The sequence below is a fragment of the Lontra canadensis genome, unplaced genomic scaffold, assembly GCF_010015895.1.
Source record: "Lontra canadensis isolate GAN:19392208 unplaced genomic scaffold, GSC_riverotter_1.0 scaffold121, whole genome shotgun sequence".
In the NCBI taxonomy this organism is placed as follows: Eukaryota; Metazoa; Chordata; class Mammalia; order Carnivora; family Mustelidae; genus Lontra; species Lontra canadensis.
In genome coordinates, this window is record NW_022631115.1 from 887,794 (window position 1) to 912,604 (window position 24,811).

Here is a 24,811-nt window from a genome sequence, read left to right on the forward strand (position 1 = left end):
ACTTAATATAATACTCTCTAGTTCTATCTACATCAGTGCAAATGGAAATATTTTATTTTTGATGGCTGCATTATATCCCAGTATGTATATATGTATGTGTGTGTATATATATATACACACATATATACACACGTATATATACATATATACACACACACATATATATATTTCACTTAATAAAATACCCTCTAGTTCTATCCACATCCATGCAAATGGATGTGTATATATATATACATATGTGTGTGTGTGTGTGTGTGTGTGTGTATGTATACATACACACACACACACACCCTGCATCTTTGTCCATTCATCTGTTGATGGACATCTAGGCTCTTTCTGTAGTTTGGCTATTGTGGACATTGCTGCTATAAACATTCAGGTGCACGTGCCCTTCAGATCAATACATTTGTAGCTTTAGGGTGAATACCCAGTAGTGCAGTTTCTGGGTTGTAGGGTAGCTCTATTTTCAACTTTTTGAGGAACCTCCATACTGTTTTCCATAGTGGCTGTACCAGGTTGCATTCCCACCAACAGTGTAAGAGGGTTCCCCTTTCTTCACATCCTCACCAACATCTCTTGTTTCCTGACTTGTTAATTTTAGCCATTCTCACAGGTGTGAAGTCATATCTCGCTGTGGTTTTGATTTGTTTTCCCTGATGCCAAGTGATGTTGGGCACTTTTTCATGTGTTGGCCATTTGGATGTCTTCTCTGCAGAGGTGTCTGGTTATGCCTTCTGCCCATTTCTTGTTTGGATTCTTCATTCTTTGGGTGTTGAGTTGGATAAATTCTTTAGAGATTTTGGATACTAACCCTTTATCTGATAGGTCATTTGCAGATATCTTCTCCTATTCTGTCTGTTGTCTTTTGGTTTTGCTGACTCTTCCCTTTGCTGTGCAAAAACTTTTTATCTTGATGAAGTCCCAGTAGTTCATTTTTGCCCTTGCTTCCCTTGCCTTTGGCAGTGTTTCTAGGAAGAAGTTGCTGTGGCCCAGGTTGAAGATGTTGCTGCCTGTGTTCCGCTCTAGGATTTTGATGGATTACTGTCCCACATTTAGGTCTTTCATTCATTTGGAGTCTGTTTTTGTGTGTGGTATAAGGAAATGGTCCAGTTTCATTTTTCTGCATGTGACGATCCAATTTTCTCAACAGCATTTGTTGAAGGTATTGTCTTCTTTCCACTAGATGTTCTTTCCTGCTTTGTTGAAGTTCACTTGACCATGGAGTTGAGGGTTTGTTCTGTTCCATTGATCTATGTGTCTGTTTTGTACCAGTATCATATTGTCTTGATGATTACAGCTTTGTAATAGAGCTTGAAGTCCAGAATTGTGATGCCACAAATTTTGGTTTTCTTTTTCAGCATTCCTCTGGCTACTCAGGGTTTTTTCTGGTTCCATACAAGTTTTAGGATTTTTTGGTTCCATTTCATTGAAAAGAGTTGATGGTATTTTGATGGGGATTGCATTAAATATGTAGGTTGCTCTAGGTAGCACAGACATTTTCATAGTATTTGTTCTTCCAATCCATGAGCATGAATGCTTTTCTATTTCTTTGTCTTACTCAGTGTCTTTCTTGAGTATTCTATAGTTTTTTGAGTACAGATTCTTCGCCTCTTTGGTTAGATTTATTCCTAGGTATTTTATGGTTTTGGGTTTAGTTGTAAATGGATTGACTCCTTAATTTCTCTGTCTTGTTGTTGGTGTATAGAAATGCAGCTGATTTTTGTGCATTGATATTTTTTGTATCCTGACACTTTACTGAGTTCCTGTATGAGTTATGGCAGTTTTTGGGTGGAGTCCTTTGGGTTTCTTCATGAAGTATCTATCATCTGCCAAGAATGAGTTTGACTTCTTTTATGCTGATTTGGATGCTCTTTGATTCTTTTTGTTGTCTGATTGCTGAGGCTAGGACTTCCACTATGTTGAATAGCATGATGATAGTGGACAGCCCTGCTGTGTTCCAGACATTAGGGGAAAGCTCTGTTTTTCTCCATTGAGAATGGTAATTTGCTGTGGGTTTTTCTAATATGGCTTTTATCATATTGAGATATGCCCTACACTGTGAAGAATTTTAATCAAGAAAGGATGCTGCACTTTTGAATTGCTTTTTCTACATCTGTTGAGAGTATCATATGGCTTTTGTTCTTTCCTTTTTTTTTTTTTTTTTAATTATTTGACAGAGTGAGAGATCATAAGTAGGCAGAGAGGCAGGCAGAGAGAGAGGGGGAAGCAGGCTCCCTACCGAGCAGAGAGCCCTATGTGGGACTGATGTGGGACTCGATCCCGGGACCCTGGGATCATGACCTGAGCCAAAGGCAGAGGCTTTAACCCACTGAGCCACCCAGGTACCCCTTGTTCTTTCTTTTATTAACATGTTGTATAACATTGATTGATTTGCAGATATTGAACCAACCTTGCAGCCCAGGAATAAATCCCATTTGGTGGTGGTGAATAATCCTTTTAATGTACTGTTGGATCCTATTGGCTAGTATTTTGGTGGGAATTTTTGCATCCATGTTCATCAAGGCATATTGGTCTGTAATTCTCCTTTTTGATGGGGTCTTTGTCTGGTCTTGGGATCAAGGTAATGCTGGCTTAATAAAATGAGTTTGGAAGTTTTCCTTCCATTTCTATTTTTTTGGAATAATTTTGGGAGAATAAGTATTCTTTAAATCTTTGGTAGAATTCCCCTAGGAAGCCATATCGCCCTGGGCTCTTGCTTGTTGGGAGATTTTTGATGACTCCTTCAATTTCCTCACTGGTTATGGGTCTTTTCAGGTTTTCTATTTCTTCCTTTTTCAGTTTTGGTAGTTTATATGTCTCTAGAAATACATCCGTTTCTTCCAGATTGTCTAATTTGCTGGCATATAGTTACTTACAATATCTTCTTATAATTGTTTGTATTTCTTTGGTGTTGGTTGTGATCTCTCCACTTTGATTTGTGATTTTATTTCTGTCCTTCCTCTTTCCTTTTTGATAACATCTGGCCAGGGTTTTTTCATTCTTATTGATTCTTTCAAAGAACCAGCTCCTAGTTTTGTGGGTCTGTTCTCCTATTCTTTTGGTTACTATTCCATTGATTTCTGCTCTAATCTTTATTGTAATTTCTCTTTTCCTGCTGGGTTTAGGTTTTGTTTGCTGTTCTTTCTCCAGCTCCTTTAGGTGTAGGGTTCGGTTGTGTATTTGAGAACTTTCTTGAGAAAGGCTTGTATTGCTATGTGCTTTCCTCTCAGGACCACCTTTGTTGCATCCCAACGATTTTGAACTATTGTGCTCTTATTTTCATTTGTTTCCATGATTTTTTTTTTTATTCTTCTTTAATTTCCTGGTTGACCCATTCATTCTTTAGTAGGATGCTCTTTACCCTTCATGGATTTGAGTTCTTTCCAACTTTCCTCTTGTGATTGAGTTCTAGTTTCAAAGCATTGTGGTCTGAAAATATGCAGGGAATGATCCCAGTCTTTTGGTACTTGGTTGAGACCTGATTTGTGACCCAGGATATGTTCTATTCTGGAAAATGTTCCATGTGCATTAGAGAAGAGTGTGTATTCTGTTGCTTTGGGATGGAATGTTCTGAATATATCTGTGATTCCATCTGGTCTAGTGTATCATTTAAAGTCTTTATTTCCTTGTACTTTTGCTTAGATGATCTGTCCATGTGCACTAGAGAAGAATATGTAATTTGTTGCTTTGGGTTGGAATGTTCTGAATATATCTGTGAAGTCCATCTTGCCCAGTGTGTCATTTAAAGCCTTTATTTCCTTGTTGATCTTTTGCTTGGATGATCTGTCCATTTAAGTGAAGGGGTGTTAAAATCCCCTCCTACTATTGTATTATCTATGTGTTTGATTTTGTTATTAATTGGCTTATATAATTGGTTGCTCCCATGTTAGTAGCATAGATATTTAAAATTATTAGATCTTCTTGGATAGACCCTTTACATATGATACATTTTCCTTCTTCATCTCTTATTATTGTTTTTGGCTTAAAATCTAATTTGTCTGGTGTAAGGATTGCCACGCCAGCTTTCTTTTGACGTCCATTAGTATGGTAAATGGTTTTCCACCTCCTCACTTTAAATTTGTAGGTGTCTATGGGTCTAAAATGAGTCTGTTGCAGACAGCGTATCGATGGGTCTTGGTTTTTTAACTTCAATCTAATACCCTGTGTCTTTTGATTGGAGCAGGGTAACTGTTGAAAGATGTGAATTTAGTGTCATTGTATTGCCTGTAAGATGACTGTTATTGTATATTTTCTGTGCTCCTTTCTGGTCTGTGTTACTTTTAGGCTCTCTGCTTAGAGGACCTTTTCAATATTTCCTGTATGGCTGGTTTGGTGTTCACAAATTCTTTTAGTTTTTGTTTGTCCTGGAAGCTTTTTATTTCTCCTTCCTTTTTCAGTGACAGCCTACCTGGATATACTATTCTTGGATGCATATTTTTCCCATTTAGAGCTCTGTATATATCATGCCAGCCCTTTCTGGCCTGCCAGGTCTCTCTAGATAGGTCTGCTGCCAATATAATGTTTCTACAGTTGTATGTTATGGACCTCTTGTCCTGTGCTGCTTTCAGGAATTTCTCTTTGTCTCCGAGACTTGTAAGTTTTACTATTAGATGATGGGGTGTTGACCCATTTTTATTGATTTTGAGGGGGGTTCTGTGCCCCCTGGATTTAATGCCTGTTTCCTTCCCCAAATTAGGGAAGTTCTCTGCTATAATTTGCTCTGGTATACCTTCTGCACCTCACTTTCTTTTCTTCTGGGATTCCAATTACTCTAATATTGTTTTATCTTATGGTATCACTTATCTCTCAAAGTCTTCCCTCGCAGTCCAGTAGTTTTTTATCTCTGGTTTGGTCAGCTTTTTTATTCTCCATCATTTGGTCTTTTATAACACTAATTCTCATTTCTTCCTCATTTATTCTAGCAGTTAGAGCCTCCATTTTTTATTGCACCTGATTTTGACTTGTGCCTGATTTCAACTTGTTAGATTTTAGTTCTTCTATTTCTCCAGAAGGGGATTCTCTAGTATCTTCTATGCTAGTATTTTCTATTCTCTAGTATCTTCTATGCTTTGTTCCAAGTCCCTGTCTTTATAATCATCATTCTAAACTCTAGTTCTGACATCTTACTGTGTATTGTAGGTCCCTGATAGTCGGTACTGCCTCTTGTTCCTTTTTTTTTTTTTTTTTTGAGGTGAGTTTTTCCATTTTGTCATTTTGTCCAGAATAAAATAAATGAATGAGAGAACAAAATGCTAAAAGGTAACAACGACCCCAGAACAATATACTCTAAACAAATCAGAAGAGATCTGAAACCTAGGGGGAAAAGGAAGGGGAAAAAAAAAAAAGAATATGATCAGAGTGATGAATAAAACATAGCCACACACAAGATTGTGGGTGTATTTTGGTCTGTTAGATGAAACTGCTTTCCAAAATTTTAAGGAAAGGAAAACATATATATGTAAAAATAAGGGCAAGTAAGATGGAATATGGCTGTAAAGACGAAAATTAAAAAACATTTTAAAAAGGGAATTTGTAAGATATGTTGGTTGAGAAAATAAAGAAGAAAAATAAAAACAGAAACAAAAACGACAACAACAACAAAAAACAGAAAAAAGGAGAGAATGTGACTATGCTGGAGACTAAAACAAAGCCATACTATAGATTTGGGGTATGTTTTGGTCTGTTAGAAGTAACTGCATCCCAAATTTTAAAGAAAGAAAAGCTTATGTATATACAAAAAATAAGGCTAAATATAACAAAGGGTTAGAATATGACTGTAAAATGAAATTGAAGATTTTTTTTAAAGTACTTGATAAGATGTTGCTTGAAGAGAAGAATATTTCTAAAGAAATATAGAAAAAGATAAAGAAAATAAAAAAAATTAACTTTGAAAGACTAAGGAATCATGGGGAAGAAGCTATGAATTCTTTGTGCTGTATTCTCCCAGCCCTGGTATTCTGTGGTTCTCATTGATCAGTAAACTTGGTCTTAGTTGGTTGTTCTTGCTGATCTTCTGAGGGAAGGGCCTGTTGCAGTGATTCTCAAATGTCCTTGCCTGAGATGGAATTGCACTGCCATTACCAGGGTTTGCTCTCAGTAGCTTTTGTTTCCTGAAAGCTTTCTGTATAGCTTTGGTGGTTGAGAATGAACATGGTGGACTCCCAGTCTCTAGCACCAGAAGAGCCGAGAACTTGGGGCCCCACTCTTCGGAGTGCCCTCACAGAAAAATAGTCAATCACTCTTGTCTCCCTGGTCTCCGGATGCACTCCTTGCTTACCTGGCCTGTGACCGAGCATTTCTGTCTCTGGCACATGACCTGTTTGGGGTTTACATACCCATCAGATTTCCTCTGGTGTGCTCAGGTGCTGTTCTTCCCTGGGGGGAGAACGGAGTCTCCCCGATCTACTTTTTGTTGGATCCCTTCTCGGGGAGTAGTGGTCCAGCTGTGTCACGGATCAGTGTTTATGGCAACCCCTAGCTGAGAGCCCCTTCCTTGACTCAATCTTTGTAGCTGGCTTCCCTGCTCTGATACCTGGGAGCTCTGCCAAACTCAGGCACCCCCGGTCTTTCTGTGATCCTGAGGGTCCTGTGGCCACACTGTCCCAGTGAGAGTTCCACCCCATGCTTAGCCACAGGAGTGACGTCCCTAAGCAGAACAGGCTTCTAAAAGTTCTGATTTTGTGCTTGGTTTCTCTATCACTTGCCTGTAGCCGGAGATGGAGGGACCCTCTCCTGCCACATTCTGTCTTCCCAAATACCACCTTGGTTTCACTTCTCCGCATGTCCTACTTTCCAGAAAGTGGTCACTTTTCTGTTCATAGAATTGCTGCTATTTTCTTTGATTTCCTGTTGAGTCTGTAGGTGTTCAGAGTGGTTTGGTAATTAGCTGAATTCCTGGTACCACACGAAATTTCGGTCTCTTATTCCGTCATCTAGCTCCTCCCCCGTAATTCTATTTTTTTAATTGTTTGAGAAACTTTCAGACTGTTTTCCAATGGGAGACCATTTTATATTCTCACCAGTAGTTTATAAAGAGTCCTGATTTCTCTACATGTCCCATAAACTGCCTGACTTTTTGACTGTAGCCATTCTGGTATGTGTAATGTGATACTTCATTGTGGTTTTGGTTTGCATTTCCCTGGTGACTAATGATGTTGAGCATCTTTTTACGTGCATATTGGTCATTTCCATATTGTCTTTGGAGAAATGTCTCTTCAGATTCTTATTTTTAAATTAGACTATCTTTTTCTTGTTGAGTTGTAAGAGTTCTTTATATAGTGATATAAGTTCTTTATATACATAGTTTGTAACTATTTTCTACCATTTTGTAGGTTATCCGTTTCACTTTTTTGATGGTATCCTTTAAAACCCAAAGTTTTAAATTTAGATTAAGTCAAATTATCCTTTCCACATTATTAAGATGCAAAGTGTGGCTTTTGGTATTATTTCATTGTCAGGCTGATTCTTTGTTTTAAAAATGTCAGGTTGACATACGTAAACTCTACAGTTGATTTTAGCCAAAAGTGGGAGAAATGGTGACATAATGTAACTTCTAATTGATGATCTGGCTATGATTATTTTATATCTTTATCATATGGCAGAGGGCTGTAGGAGTCCAAGCTCCCTCTTGCCAGGTATAAGGTTTAACCTTCCCATTAAAAAAGCTAAATAGCTAGATAATACTCTCAGCAGTTTGAGATTTGTAATACTGTAATTATGATGCAGATTTTTCAGTTAAGTATTGTGGTATAAACAATATAAACAAATTGTTTATATTCTTGAAGAATAAACAGTGCATAAGATGGCTTACTCTTTGTTATCTATGTTAGTATCACCTGTTACCTAATTTATCAGTTGTGGCTTACTAAACTATATTGATGTGAGTGGTTATTTTCTGAGAAGTAACACTTAAGTTGTAAAGTTTTTAATTTTCTCAAGTGCTTACCTTATAAGTAGCAATTTGGAGGGATATTTCCTTATTTTGCTTAATACGGTTTTCTGATTGCAAGCTAATTGGGCTCATAGGAGAGCAGTTATATTCATTTAAATGGTCTCTGTCAGAAGACCTCATATCTTCCAGAGTGTATGCCATTCTTAATTTAACTTAGAAATTCATCCTAGAAAGGAACCACAGTATATTGCAGCTTACCTAACTTTCCTCCACTTAGTTTATTCTAAGGGACTTCCTCAGGTGTTTTTCTAGTTCTGGAATAAACATTATTAGCTGCTTTCCTGGAAAATAGCAACTTCTGTATTCTCCCTTTGTTTGCCTATCACACTGAGATATTTATAGTGTATTTGAGCAGTCTTCAACAACTTAATGTGTTGTGTTTGAATGTTGAATGTATCTGCTTATGTGGTTGTCATCACTGACATCTGAGTGTAAAACCTTGGGGAAAGGATTCTGTGTTGGTATTCAGAATCAGCAGCACCTGCTGCAGGACTGGTTTGTAAGTGTTGAGAGTAAGATTGAAGGAAAGCACCTGCCATAAATATACCAAGTGTGTGTTGCCATCATTTTCTTACAGTACTTTCTATTTAAGTGATTTAATAATGAGAAAACAGATGGTTTAAGTAAAATCTAGTTTTCCTTCTTTATAAATTATGTTTTACTCACAAATTGCTTTTCAGTTCACTTTTCTGAAGTAAAATAGTACTAAAAAATTTTATGTTCAGGTGCATTCATTAAATAAACACATTATTTTCTCCTTATCTGGCTGAGTTATTATACAGCACTTAAGTGTATTCATATAGTTGCAGAATTTTTTGGAAGTGTCTGGGGGCAGAGTGGTTTTGGTTGTAACCTTGAGTTCCAGTAGCATAATTCATATTCTGTGCATAATGCATCTCCCAAAACACAGAATTGAGATACTTTACAAAACCTGTATTCCAGAGGCTTTTCCTTCAGATGAACAATATTTGATTTGAATTTTTTTTTTCAGATGTTTTTATTTATCATGTTTCATCAGTTATTTTTTTTAAAGATTTTATTTGAGAGAGTGCTTTTGTGCACAACAGATCATGAGCAGAGTGGAGGGGCAGAGGGAGAGGGAAAAGCAGACTCCCAGCTGAGGAGGGAGCCCGACATGGGGCTTGATCCCAGGACCCCAAGATCACAACCTGAGCTGAAGGCAGATACCCAACTGACTGAGCCACTCAGGCACCCCATATTTCATTAGTTCTAAGACACATTTGAATGTCTGAAATGGGTGTATGTTGTATAGTTCAATTGGTAGTGTTTAATTTTTTTTTTAAATTTTTTTTTTCATGTCTTAATAATAGTCCCTCATAGGGACACCTGGGTGGCTCAGTCAGTTAAGCATCTGTCTTTGGCTCAAGTCATGATCCCAGGATCTTGGGATCAAGTCACACATTGGACTCCTTGGTTGGTAAGGAGCCTGCTTCTCCCTCTGCCCGCTGCTTCTACTGATTGTGTGCTTCTGTATGCCCATGTGCTTTGTCTCTCTCTCACAAATAAAATCTTAAAAAAAATAGTCCATCATAGTTTATGCTATCTTAGACTTAGATGAAAGAAAATATTTGAAATCTATTACAGAGCATTTCAGTGAGCTGAATACATATCAGATTTTATTTGTTTATAATTTATTTTATGATTTTATTTATATGACAGAGAGAGCACAAGCAGGGGGAGCAGCAGAGCCACCAGGCAACCCATATACCAGATTTTAAGCTACAGGGTTCTACAAGCATATTAACATGTATTGTTTTTTCTTAATTGAATATTAAGCAGTTGTTATAAACTTAAGTATATTTTAGGGGTGCCTGGGTGGCTCAGTCGGTTGAGTGTCTGTCTGCCTTAGCCTTCAGCTCAGATCATGATCCCAGGTACTGGGATCGAACCCCATGTTGGGCTCCCTGCTCAGTGGAGAGGGCCTGCTTCTCCATCTCCCTTTGCTGTTCCCCCATGCTCTCTCTCTCTGTGTCAAATAAATAAAGTAAAAAAAAAAAAAATCTTAAAAAATTTGAAATAATTTTTAATCTTACACAATTTCTTAAAATGCTTACTTTAGAGAGAAAAGTTAAAATTGCTGTACGTGATAAAACTTCATTTCAGTAAAAGAATATTCTGATGTTTTTCTGTGACTTAACTTTCAATATTAAGTCAATGTTTGCATTACCAGTTCATACTCTCTGATGGACATAATTCCATTCTAAAGTTTTTTGTAATGTAAATTATATTCCTTGATGTCAGTAATCCTGTATTCTTAACATTTTTGACATTTTTGATGATAGTATTTATAGTGGGAGTGTAATTGCTGGTTTTGAAAAAGCTAGTGGGATTATAGGCTCAGTTAAAATTGTGGAATGGGTCCCCCACCCTGGGCAGCCCTGCAAGAGTCGCCGTGAGCAGCCCTCGCATGATGGCTCTGAGCACGTGGGTCATATCCCTGTGTGCCATGTGTTTGTGTCATGGTCGAAGGTACGCATACTCCCTCCTGGTTTGTGGAACATCAACAAAGAAACCCATTTCTAGAACAATTACGTCACAGACGAAATGTGAACATTCTTTCCGGTGCTTACAATTGGGTTTGGTAGTGTGTGTGTTCAGGGCCGTGGGGTCACTGCCAGGGTTCTGCTTTGGCCCTTGTCCTGAAGTTAAATGAAGTTACAGCAGGAGTGCAGGTGCCTGAGGTACCTGGGGCACTCTCTTTTACCTGAAAGCATCCGCCCTCCCTCAGGAGCTGTGGAGCAAAGGAACTAGGACTTCTTTATGCACTTGACGTACTCATTCTCTACAGAAAACAGTGATGTTCCCTGGTCTGTGGTACTTACAAGATTCGTTTTCCACTGAAATTGCCATATAAATTTGCAGACATGTACTAATTTAGAATTTAATTGTTTATTCAATAAAATAAGGAAAGATTTACTATGGAAAAAAAAAATTGTGGAATGGGGTTTTTTCCTGAGCGAAGAACTTTGAATGAGGATTAATGATTTGGTCAGATTTATTCCTTTGAAGAACGAGTGGTCAGAGCTAATAGGATGATAGACCTACTCAGTTGGAATTCCACTGATGGGGTGTGGAAGAGAGTAAGTGCAAATAATCCAAAATAGAGGGCAGTAAAGTGGTGACACAAAATGACCTCATTTATTTTCCTAAAGTATTCTGCTATTAACGTGTAAGGTAAAAAGGCCTAGTGAATTTAAAGCATCATTTATGGGTTATCTTTGGGTCTATATTGATGAACATTTGAAAGCTTCTGATAAATAAAACCATAGTGTATGTGTTGTTTATTAGGCTTGTTTTTTCATTTATATACTGTTAGTGTAATTCATGTACTTTATTATTTTTTAAGTTTTGATTTTAATTCCAGTTAGTAAACTTGTAGTGTTGTATTAGTTTCATGTGTACAGTATAGTGATTCAACACTTCATACATCCCTGGTGCTGATCGAAGTGCACTTCTTAAACCTCATTACATATTTAACCCGTCCTCCTACCCACTCCCCTTTGGGAATCATCAGTTCTCCCTAAGACTCTATAAGTTCTTGATTCTGTTTCTTTTATTTCCCTTTTGCTTGTTTGTTTCTTGTTACATATAGATGTGAAATCCATTTTTAAATTTTTGAGGAACCTCCATGCTGTTCTCCAGTGGGTGCACCAGCTCGCATTCCCACCAACAGTGTAAGAGGGTTCCACTTTCTTTGCATCCTTGCCAACATTTGTTGTTTCATGAGTTGTTCATTTAGCCATTCTGACAGGTGTGAGGTGACAGTTCATTGTGGTTTTGATTTGTATTTCCCTAATGATGAGTGATGTTGAACATCTTTTCATGTTGGCCATTTGTGTGTCTTTTTTGGAAATGTCTGTTGTCTTCTGTCCATGTCTTGATTGGATTATTTGTTCTTTGGGTGCTGAGTTTGATAAGTTTTTTATAGATTTTGGATATTAGCCCTTTATCTGATAAGGCATTTGCAAATATCTTCTTCCATTCCATAGGATGCCTTTTAGTTTTGTCAACTGCTCACTTTGCTGTGCAAAAGTTTTTTATCTTCATGAAGTCCCGATAGTTCATTTTTGCTTGTGTTTCTTTTTGCCTTTGAAGTCGTGTCTAGCAATACGTTGCTGTGGCCAAGGTCACAGAGGTTTCTGCCTGTTGTTCTCTTCTAGGACTTGGGTGGATGCCTGTCTCACATTTAGGTTTTTCATCGTATTTGAGTTTATTTTTGTGTATGGTTTAAGAAAGTGGTCAAGCGCCTGGGTGGCTCAGTGGGTTAAAGCCTCTGCCTTCGACTCGGGTCATGATCCCAGGGTCCTGGGATAGAGCCCCACATCGGGCTCTCTGCTCGGCAGGGAGCCTGCCTCCCCCTCTCTCTGTGCCTGCCTCTCTGCCTACTTGTGATTTCTGTCTGTGAAATAAAAAATAAAATCTTTAAAAATAAAAAAAAAAGAAAGTGGTCAAATCTCATTCTTCTGCATGTGGCTGTCCAATATTCCCAACACCATTTGTTAAAGAGTCTTTTCTTTTTCCATTGGATAGTCATTCCTGCTTTGTTGAAGGGTAGTTGACGATAGAATTAAGGTGTCCATTTCTGGGTTCTTTATTCTGTTCCATTGAGGAGTGTGTTTGTGTTTTTTTTGGTGTGAGTTCCATACTGTTTTGATGATTACAGTTTTGTAATACAGTTTGAAGTCTGTGAATTGTTTTACCTTCATCTTTGATTTTCAGCAGTTCTTTGTCTATTTGATGACTTTTCTGCTTCTGTATACATTTTAGGATTGATTATATTCCAGTCTGTGAAAAATGCTAATGGTATTTTGTTAGAGATTTCATTGAATATGTAGATTGCTTTGGGTAGAATAGACTTTTTAACAATGTTTGTTCTTTTAGTCCATGAGCACGAATGTTTTTGGCTTTCTTTGTGTCTTCCTCAGTTTCTTTCGTAAGTGTTGTGTAGTTCTTAGAGTACCTCTTTGGTTAGGTTTATTCCTAGGTATCTGTTCCTTCTTAGTGCAGTTGTAAACAGGATTGATTTGTTGGTTTCTCTTTCTGTTGCTTCTTTGCTAGTGCATAGAAATGCAACTGACTTCTTGTGTTGATTTTATATCCTGGGACTTTGATGAACTCCTGTTTCAGTCTAGCAATTTCTTGGTGGAGTTTTTTGGGTTTTTTATGCAGAGTATCTATGAAGAGTGAAAGTTTGACTTCCTTTTTGCCGATTTGGATGCCTTTTATTTCTTTCGTTGACTGATTGCTGAGGCTAGGACTTCTAGTACTGTTTTGAACAACAGTGATGAGAGTCGATGTTCTATGTCATGTTCCTGGCCTTAGGGGGAAAGCTCTCAGTTTTTCCCTATTGAGTATGATAGTCTCTGTGGATCTTTTGTATGGCCTTTGTGATGTTTAGGTATGTTTCCTCTATTCCTACATTATGGAGTGGTTTTTGTTTTTGTTTTTGTTTTTATCAAGAAAGGATGCTGTAGGGACACCTGGGTGGCTCAGTCGGTTAAGTGGTTGCCTTCTGCTCAGATCATGATGCCAGGTTCCTCGGATCCAGTCCCACATCAGGCTCCTTGCTCAGCAGGATGCCTGCTTTGCCCTCTGCCTGCCCCTCCCCCTGCTTGTGCCATCTCTGTGTCTGACAAATAGATAAATAAAATCTTTAAAAAAAAAGATGCTATATTTTGTCAAACGCTTTTTCTGCATCTATTGAGAGGATTATATGGTTCTTATCTTTTCTCTTATAATGTAGTGTATCACATTGAACCACCCCTGCAGCCCAGGAATAAATCCCGCTCCTGGTGGTGGTGGTGAACCACCCCTGCAGCCCAGGAATAAATCCCGCTCCTGGTGGTGGTGGTGAATAATCCTTTTGGTGTACTGTTGGATCCTATTCGCTAGTATTTTTTTTTTTTTTTTTAAGTGACTCTTCTTTTTTTTTTTTTTTTTAATTTTAAAGATTTTATTTATTTATTTACAGAGATCACAAGTAGGCAGAGGGAGAGAGAGGAGGAAGCAGGCACCCTGCTGAGCAGAGAACCCCATGCGGGGCTCAATTCTAGGACCCTGAGATCATGACCTGCGCTGAAGGCAGAGGTTTAACCCACTGAGCCACCCAGGCAGCCCAAAAGGCAGAGGTTTAACATGCTAAGCCACCCAGGCGCCCCCTATTCGCTAGTATCTTGGTGAGAATTTTTACATCCATGTTTATCAGGGTATTGGTCTGTAATTCTCCTTTTTAGGGGGGGTCTTTTTCTGGTTTTAGGATCAAGGTAGTTATGACTTCATACAATGAGTTTGTAAGTTTTCCTCACATTTCAGTTTATTTGGACAGTTTTGGAAGAATAGGTAGTAGGTCTTCTTTTAAATGCTTGGTAGGATTCCCTGGGAAGCAATCTGGGCTGGACTCTGGTTTGTTGGGAGATTTTAGAATATTACTTCAATTTCTTTGCTGGTTATGTGTCTGTTCAGGTTTTCTCTTCCTTCCTGTTTCAGTTTTGTTAGTTTATATGTTTCTAGGGATGTATCCTTTTCTTCCAAATTACCTAATTTGTTGGCATATAGTTGCTCATGATGTTTTCACAATTTTATTTCTTTGGTGTTGGTTGTGATCTCTCTTTCATTTATGATTTTACTGATTTGGGTCCTTTTTATTTTTGTTTACTTTTAAAAAAATTTATTATTAATATATAACATATTATTTGTTTCAGGGGTACTTTCTCATATTGGTAGGTCTGGCTGGGGTTTATCAATCTTGTTAATTTTTTCAAAGAAATACCTTCTAGTTTTGTTGATTTGTTTTACTGTTTTTTTTTTTTAATTTCTATATCATTGATTTCTGTTCTAATCTTTATTATTTCTCTTCTCTTGCTGGATTTAGGCTTTATTTGATGTTTTTTTTCCGAGCATGTATCTGTTTTGGGGCCACCTCCGCCGTTAGTTTCAGATTACCTTTGTCACATTCACATTCTTTGGTTGATGAGGAAATCTTAATATCTAGGAAAAACTATTTCCTCTGTTTTCTTTTTCTTTAAAAATTTTCTCCAGAGTCTTGCCTTTCAGATTTGCTAGAAGAATGTTAGAACTGTTTTGTCAGGTTCCAAGGGCAAGGCTGTTGGATTTTCAGCTTAAATTGGAAGACTCTGTAGATTAATTTGAGAACTTAATCTTTGGAATAAGTTTGTCATGTAGCACATTGCTTTTTTTTTTTTTTCCAGGTTTTTGATGTTTTTTTGCTTATGCTTTATAATTTTTTCTGCTGACATCTTACATATTTTCACTCACTCTTCACCCTGGATGGTTTCTGTTCATCTTTATGGTGCATCTGGAGAGTTCTTCCTTTAGGAGACTTTCCTTGTCCCCCTTCTGGGGTAAGTTGTTCTTTCTAAATGCTCCCAGACAGTTTTTCACATTGTATTTTGCTGTCTCTCTGTCTTTCTCTCATAGACTGTAAAGTTCTTGAGAGCAGGGTTTTAGTCCTCCTAGTCTCAACTTCCTAGTCTACATAGTAATTGAATCTAGTAGTACTCAAATGATTATTGAATGTAGGTGTGAATTAATACAGTAGTGAATGGATGACAAAATAGAGGTCACCTGTTACTTTCCTGCCTTATGTGTGTCCCTCTACGTTATGTTTTCGTGATGTTATTTGTTCCATTAAGGAAGATAATAATGTTAAAATCAAATATTTGTCTTAAATTACTGAAAAATTACGGAGTATTATTAGAAAAGTTTTATAAATCCTTTTACTAATATATGATTTTAAGCACCGCAAACCAGAAATTCTTGGACTTCAGTTTTAATGCTTTCTTTACAGTATTTTTTCACATGACAAATTACAGAAATTCTTTACAGTATTTGTTTATATGACAAACTACAACAGTGAGTGATTTTTAGGAAATACATATTTTAAGTTGTATACATTCTCTAATCTCCCTACTTTTTTATTTTATTAAAATTTTATTTTACCTTTTTTGTGTGTGTTCCAAGATTCATTTTTTACGTACCACACCCAGTGCTCCATGCAATACATGTCCTCCTTAATACCCACCATCAGGCTCACCTAACCCACTCACTCCCATCCCCTATAAAAGCCTCAGTTTGTTTCTCAGTCTACAGTCTCTCATGGTTCATCTCCCCCTCTGATTTCCCCCAACTCACTTCTCCTCTCCATCTCCCTATGTCCTCTGTGTTATTCCTTATGCTTCACAAGTAAGTGAAACCATATGATAATTGGCTCTCTGCTTGACTTATTTCACTCAGCATAATCTTCTCCAGTCATATCCATGTTGCTACAAAATTTGAGTAGGTGGTCATTACTCTGGTCCAGTCTCCCAACCCCTGCCCCTCAAGCAAGCATTTTAAAATGGCATTTGATAATGTCTGTCATAGAAAGATGCTCATAAGTAGGGGGAAAAGGAAGTTACAGAACTATGAGTCATGATCTCATTTTGGCAAAAAACATGGAAACCATATTTTGTATATGGAGAATAATCTGAAGAGAAGTACATTAAAATAGTAACCATAATTATTCCTTGAAATTTGGGGACTTTTGTACATCTTAGACTGTTTACCATCAGCTGCTGGAACTGGAATCCACACTGCCCTCTCTAAAACTGTAATACCACTTATCTTTTTTTAGTGTTACTTTAGAACTTCCTTAATTTAGATGATTTTTCGCAAACTGGTAGATTTGCTTTGTTACCATTTCTCATATATTTGTGTGGACATATTGATAGATTTATTACTATTCAAGGTCTTATACTATTTTCGCTGTAATTTGAAAAACGTAAAAATTTATGCTTTTATTTTTGGTATCATGGGAATTAAAGGCAAATGATTTGGGATTTGATATCCTTCAGATTTAAAGCTGGAAGCATGTTTCCTAGGTCGTTTGCATTGTGAATGTAGTTTTTTGGTGTTATGGCTCAGAAGTGCAGGTTCAGTGTGATGGAGAAGAGACTAGATTGATTAGTGGAGGAAGCCTGGAGATGGGTTTTGGACTTGGTTTGTCAACAAACACATAGTTAAGTGACTTTAGGATAATCACATAACATTTATGGTGATAATTTTCTTTCCTCTAAAGTGTTAGGTTTTGGACTGGATGATCTCTGGTGTTCTCCTGGACCAAATATTGACAGCATTTTAAAAAGTTTCAGCTAGAAAGGGATAGATTTATGGGTTATTTATTTATAACTGAACCCAGACTAAGGAGGTAAAATATTTAAAACTGTTAACAAAATGACACACCCAGATATACAGGAAAAAGACAACTAGAACTGTAGAAAAAGACTCATAGATGGCAAGAGATCTAGAAGATAGCTGTGTAATACTTCAGTTTTCATGGAGCAATATCCCCATCTTGTGGCTTTGTTTTTTCCTTCACAGACATTGGTGGTTGGGTGAAATAAAGCCAGTGCTCTAGTCCTGAATTTGAAAATATGGCTCAGTGTTTTTTTGGTTTTTGTTTGTCTTACACTATAAAAGTAAAATAGTCTAAGCTGCTACAACTTTTTAAATGTTAGTATTGTCAGTAATAGATCTATCAGTTTTAGAACTATTTTCCCAGAAAGCTATATAAAGAAAGGGTGAAAAGTTTAGCAGTAACTAGGTTTATCATTTTTATGGCACTTATGTAAAGAGAAACATTAATTTTACATTGTTTGCTTTGTTGTTTTGGATGCTCATCAAGGTCGCTTGATTGAATTGTTTATAACGAGGAGGAAACATTTATAATAATTTATAATAATACAAATTTATAATAATCCTTGGGGAATGACTTCATAAGGGCAAGGGTAATCAGGTTCATTTAGGATTACTTTAAAAACTCAGTAGCAATATATTGTGGAGGTAATGACTATACAGTTACAGGAAAGTAGCAATGGTAGGTAAATAGAAAACTTACAGCTTAGGATAATATTTCTAGGGACCACCCCACAGGGTTGTACAAAGAGCTTTTCTTCTCACATAGCTTTGATGGAGGTTAATAGAAACAGATACTGAAATGACCATCATAGTCAGCATTGAGTTTAAGATGGATTACCTTGTTTAGTTTTCACAGTGATTCTGTGGGTAGGAACTACTGTTAGTTACCTCACTTTTATAGATGAGAAAATAGGGCTGGGGTCACATATCAAGTGGTTAGCAGAACTGGACTTTGGCAGTCTGATTCTTATATCTGTGCCAGGATATGCTGCCTGTGTAGTTTGTACTGCTGTGTAGCTTGGTGGTTAAAAGTGGCTTTGGTCTAGAAATTGAGGATCTGTCTCTTACAGCTTGTGTGACTTTGGGTAGGTCACCTAACTTCTTTATATCCCAATTCCTACAATGGTAAAATGGGTGCTTTTAGGATTAAATGGGATGATTTGCTTGAAGTAGCATACAGCGTATGCTAAACAAGTGGTTATTGATAATCATAATAGTTGTAATAATGACTATTCTTGTTTCTTGTGATTTATGACAGCTCCATATTTTTGTGGCCCAAGATTTTCAAGCATTTTTTTTTTTTTATAAAGCACAGTACGTAAAATGGCTAGTGTTCTCTTAAGTTACAGTATTTATTGCTTTTTCATTGTATGTCCGGAAGGATTAGTATGAATTAATAAGTGAAAGATGTTTTGGTTTTACGAAGAGAGAGGTTACACAAATTGACAGTTGCTTTAGAAGAGATGTCTCTAAAAAAAATAAAAAAGAGATGTCACTTCTTTCTGCTTCATCGTTGTGTGTGTGCATGCATGAGAGGGAGTACACAAGAATATATGTGCAGTCTCCAGAACCAGAGAGAGAGGCTTCTGGGGACATTTACCTAATTTTTTCAAGACTTACATGGTGGGACTGGGGAATGTTTCAAGCTTGATGTTGTTGAGAACATGCGAGACCACAAGATCTATCCTTTGGAGAGGCCAGGCCAATAATTTTAGGAAAGGTTGTGGTCAGTTAGAAGAATCATGGTTGGATTCTAGGGATTGGAGTTCACAGTGGTGGCAAAGACCAGGTTTACTGAGAATGAAAGAGAAAACTTGAAATACTAGGGAATTCTAGGCAGAGGGGAAGACATCTGTGTTAAGATTTTAAAAATCGAGTAGGGGTGATGAGGTCTAAAGAATGGGAGGTGTGAGAAGGACCAGTGGATCATGAATAATTTGCTGGGTTGGGCCCAGAGGTGAAGGGTGGGTCCTAGGAAACTGTTACATTCATGAGGAGAGTTATTCTCAAATGGAGGAACTCTCCAAGTGATGATTAAGTGGCATTCTGACATGGGAGAGGTAAGATCCTATTGTTTGGGGCCAGAATAGTAAAGGAGACTGACTGGGGACTGTGGGTGGTTCTGCTTCAGCGTTCTAGAAAAAAATAGTACTTTCTAGTGCCTTTTTTAAAGTTGGAACATAATTCCATTCTTTAAAAAGCATTAGAGAGTGTATGTTAATGAATTTGAGCTTTTATGAACGTTCTCATATTTGCCCATTTATTTGATGCAGTGTTCTAGGCTTGGGACAGAAATCTCAGTTATGGGAAAATACTCATTTTATAGTGATTTCCTTAGGATTGATTTATATCAGGACAACATTAATTAGGAATTTATATACATGATCTGTATTGCAATTAATATTTGGTACAGTGCTTTCTCTTTAGTGTTTTCATTTTGACTAGTTTTTAAATTGAGCATTTTCTGGGGCAGAATGCTTAAAGGGAATTTGGTCTTAAAGGTAAATTTGGAAAAAGTTGAATTTGAATATATGCACCTGTTTTAATTATGGGCTTTTTACATTTACATTGACATTCTTTTGTACAGGAGTTAAAGTTCCTCGTAATTTTCGCTTGTTGGAAGAACTTGAAGAAGGACAAAAAGGAGTAGGCGATGGTACGGTTAGCTGGGGCCTTGAAGATGATGAAGATATGACACTTACAAGGTGGACAGGCATGATTATTGGGCCACCAAGGGTCAGTGCTATAAATTATATATTTTTTCTATTACTTACTGTCATTTTAGAGTAAGAATTTTATTTTATATTAATATTAAAATAATTATCACTTCTAACTGAAATAATTCCTCCCTTTTAATTTAGTTTGTATACGTTTATTGATGCTTCCTGTGTATAGGATATAATGCTTGATTTTATGGAGGACTGGGGGGAAAAATACGGTCATTGCCCTCAAGGTGTTTGCAGTTTAGTGGAGAAGAAAAAATAAATACAAATGACAGATTCTAACTATGGCAGAGAAAGTTCACTACGGGACTTCAGAATATGTTTCTTCTAGCTGGAATAATTGAGGAAGGCTGAACAGTGGAGGAAGTTGCCTTTGGAATGAGCCTTAAAGGACTGACTGGTAGGATTTCAGAAGGTGGTGATGGGGATGGAGAACATTCCAGATAGAGAGGAGAAAAGGTGAGGAAATGGAGGGGTATTTGGGAAGAGCAAACAGTGTATTTTGATGTAATATGTTACTAATCTGCTGTGTGTGTAACCAAGGGTTTCTAAATTGGTTTGTATTGAGTGCACACTGCTGTTTGCCCTTTTGACATTTGACTTGCCTTGTAAATGCTATAGGTATTAATTTCTTCATTAATAAAGTATATAGAAAAGTCTGATTTTTGTATATTTTCTTTTGTTGGCAACAGGCCCATTGTGTTTTATTCTTTGATCTTTCTCAAGGTTTTAAAGTTTTATTTTTACTGAAAATCTTTTCAGACTGGGAAATATTTTGTACATTGCATTCCTTACTCGAAGGTCCCATTTACTGCATTCTTGGCAGTGAGTCTTTGAAATATGTAATATGTATTGTGTAATGTTTTGACTTGCTGGAAAGAACACTAATTTGAAGGTTTTTTTTTTTTTTTAAGTCTTCGGTTTTATATACTAATGGCTACCTTATGGGAGCATTTCAACTGTTTTGCTGTTGGGTAGGGTTTAGATTTCCTCTTGATTATTACAAAAGAAAAATGGATCCAGGTAATCAACAGTGTTAACTTTAGTGAGTGAATTAAAGTATGTTTTATATTTTCTGGTATTCCTTTGCAAAATTTGAGCACAGTACTAACCTAACAAACTCTGACTTCCTTCTATTGCTTTGATTTTTCCATGAGATATTTGAGGAAGGAAATGTAGTACTGATGGTTAAGGTTCTTGATTTATTTTATAACTTGGTATTTGTAATGAAAACCATGATTTTCATTGCCTATGAACATGATTACCATGTTTGGTTAAAAAAAAAGTGATTTAATTTATCAGCATTCTTAATGAATAGTTTGAAGATTTGACAGTCTGAACTTGGTAGAATATAAATTTGAAATTATTTAGATTTAGTTTTTCTCCAGGCACTACCTCCAGAGGACTTTAAACGTTAGGAATGTTTTAGAGCTTGTGTATGAGTTCCTCAGTGATTCTGTGGGCTGTCCCATAACATAAGCAAATATGGAAGAGCAACTCCCACTTGATCTCACACTTTTGGGGTCACCAGCAGGACTCCCTGGACTAGGTGTCTTTCCTGGTGTCACTAAACTGCAGGAAGCTCTTGTGTCCAGGCTGTGCCAGTGCATAGTGAAGCTTGCTCTGCTTGGGGGAGGAGATCTGGCTTGCTTGAAAAGGTCATGTAGACACAGTGCTGCCAGTGGCCATGCTAGGCTTCTGTTCATTGGGCTTTCCCCTTTCTGGGGGTGGGGATCTTGGAGCCTCTTCTCACTTCCAGGCAAGAGGGGAGCGCCTCATAAAGGCACAGTGTCTTTCTAGCCAGCCAGTGAGTTCTGCCCTGTATCACCCACCCTCTCTCCACTTAACCTCTCTCGCTAAGGCATGTGGGACCCGCTGGGGTGAGTGCTTGTACACTCGTTCAGTTGCCTTTTAATAAAATCTGCCGGGGTTGATGCCTCATTTTAGTTGTTTTCTCTTTAGAAGGTGCCATGTTTAGAGCAGTTGGAGAATTAAATGGCTTACTTAGACAACAGGAAGGTGTCTGACTATAGTATATATTTAGTAAATATTAGTTCCTTTTTTACTTTTTTATTTTACTATTTTACTAGATAACAGAAGGATAGGGCTGTTTTTTAAAATTTAGAGGTTATAAAATTAGCCCATGGTGTCCAAAGCTAAGACAATGTTTACTCTAAGCATTGAATTAGACCAAAAGGCTAACTTAGTTTTTTTAACTTACAAAAAAAAAAAAAATTGAGGTATAATTTACATATAATGAAATGCACAAATCTTACCATGAATTTCCAAAAAGATACCTGTTGCCTATACTCCAGATACAGAACATTTCAATTACCTCTGCCTCTTCCCACCTTCACCCCAGGCACTACTTCCTGCACCTTGGAGCAGTTTTGCAGGTTGTAGAACTTTGTGTAAGTGGAATCATGTAGTGTTTGTATTTGCTGGTCTGCTTCTTTTGACTTAGTATCTTAGAGATTCACCTGTTTGTGCCATATAGTAGGAGTGTGTTTCTTTTTATTTTTGTGTAGTATTTTACTCTATGGATATATACAATATGTTTATCAGTTGTGTTCATGGTATTTGGATTTTATCTACTTTGTGCTTATTAGAAATAAAACTGCTATGAGCATTCTTTTAAGACTTTTGTGAACAATGTTTGTTTCCATTTTGGTGGGGTGGGTAAAATGCTTAGGAATGGAATTGCTACATCATAGGGTATGTGTACACTTACTTCTCTCCATAAGAAAATGTCAGATTGTTTCCAAAATGGTTATACCATCCTCTACTCCCAGCAGAGTGTGAGTCTGTTTGTTTCCACATACAGTGAGTATTTCTAACATTGTACAATTTCTTGAGGGCTGTTATTTTTTAATGCAAGTTTTATAGAGAGGCTAATGTATATCCAGATTGGAGAACCACAGACTGGATGATTTCCTTGAGGTGTCCCTGATTTTAGTCCTTTCTATACATATCCAAAGCACTGGGCATGTTGTTAATGGATGTGTGCTGTTAAACTGGGATGACTTTTATATAGGTGTTTCTTTCTAAAGTGTCAAAATATTTAATAATCATATGTACAAGATTGTTGCACACATTTTAAATTACAGTAGTTTAATATCCCAGATCTGACCTCCACTTGGGAATAGCTCTTACTTAAGGGAAAGGAAGCTGTGGATCAGTTTGGGTAAGTGAAATCTATAGATGGTTAGCTTAATTTTTTTTTCCAGGTTTATGCAGGAACCAACAGGTATTAAATTTGTCACTTTCATTTATTTTTTACTTTACTATTATTGATTGTACATTAATGAGTTAACCAAGTGAGCAAAAGCCGTAAGGATAAAGAGTTAATTATAGCATGAAAATAAGTCTAAATAATCTGCAAGTATTTTAGTTTGGTTGCTTTAAAATAGTTGTTTAATAATATGGTGACGTTCAACTTCTTGATTAAGAAACTATTTTAAAATGATACAGAGACATACATTTTGCTGTTGTATCTCTGAAAATGGAATTTAATGAACCTCAAAGTTAATAAAGTAATAGAAATATAATAAGGCATGAAATAATTATGTTTTATTACAGTAAGATGGTATAATATGCTGTTTTCCCTTTGGCTAGAAGTTTCTGATTGCTGTATAAGTGGAATAACCGTGTAAATTATTGTCCAGCCAGCCCCTTTTGAGAGTGAATAAGTATAGTTAATAATTAATACTGGGACAGTGGGAATAGATAGAATTGTTCTGGACAAATGGGAACTTGTATCTATGTGTGACACAAGTCAGTAGTCCTTCCCCATACAATATAAACTTTTTTTTATTAAAGTCTGAATTTGTTTTGTTTTTTTCATTTTAATTTGTTATAGGCATTGTTTGTGCCACAAAAAGCAAGTTCTGTCTCTTGATATTACTTTATAGAATAATTTTAATATTATAAAATCTTGATTTTTAAGTATGCTTGCTCCATTTTTTTCTGACCATATAAGTCAAATAAATTTAAATGTAGAAAAGTAAATTCTTGATCATAAAGTAATGTCAGATATATTCATATTGTACTTTTCTTCTTTAATTAGTAATTGAAGATTATTATTATTATTATTTTTTGCCTTCCAGACAAATTATGAAAACAGAATATATAGCCTGAAAGTAGAATGTGGACCTAAATACCCAGAAGTTCCTCCATCAGTTAGATTTGTAACCAAAATTAATATGAATGGAATTAATAATTCCAGTGGAATGGTAAGTTAAAATAGTCATTTTATTCCTGTATAATGAATAATATATAGTCAGGAGAAAGTTAAAATTTAAAAAGGACTTCGTTTAGCTGGAAGTCTAAAAGAAATTAATCTTATGTTGTTTTTCTCGTATATGTCAACCTATCCTTAAAAAACTTGTATGTACCAGCCTAGATAAGATGTTGACAACAGTTTTCTTAGGGTTTTATTAATTGCTTCAGTAGTCATATTTTAGTTGAATCCTTATTTGGTGAAAAGATGACCATTATTTCTCTTTGAATGTTGTTTTCTTTAAGGTTAAGGTATATTTGGTGAGTTTAAAAGGATGAATATTCTTAAAGAGGAGGCTTTTCTTTGAGTGAAAGTATGTCTGTATTAGAACAAACAGGTTGAACATTGTTGTATGTTGAAAGCAAATAAACCAAAATGACATGCTCGACCAGATTCACACAGGGAAGGCTGAATTTCAGTATGAGTAAGTTGTTAAGGTTCATGTTAAGACTTTTTAAAAAAATACGTTATTTATTTATTTGACAGAGAGCAAGAGAGCACAAGCAGGGGGAGGGGCAGAGGGAGAGGGAGAAACAAACTCCCCCCCCCCCCCCCCCCCCCCCCCCCCCCCCCCCCCCCTCAACAAAAAAAAAAAAAAAAATATTTATTAAAATTTAAAAAAAAAACAAAAAACAAAAACAA

At 36.6% G+C, this 24,811-nt stretch overlaps 1 protein-coding gene across 1 annotated transcript in view; it reads left to right on the forward strand.

The window, feature by feature from the left end:
• UBE2V2 (ubiquitin conjugating enzyme E2 V2) overlaps positions 1–24,811 on the forward strand; it is a 49,180-nt gene that overhangs the window by 8,079 nt on the left and 16,290 nt on the right. Inside the window, exons 2-3 of the mRNA XM_032841192.1 lie at positions 19,755–19,903; positions 23,997–24,122. Of these exons, the coding sequence (XP_032697083.1) occupies positions 19,755–19,903; positions 23,997–24,122 (275 nt within the window). The remainder of the gene's footprint in view (positions 1–19,754; positions 19,904–23,996; positions 24,123–24,811) is intronic.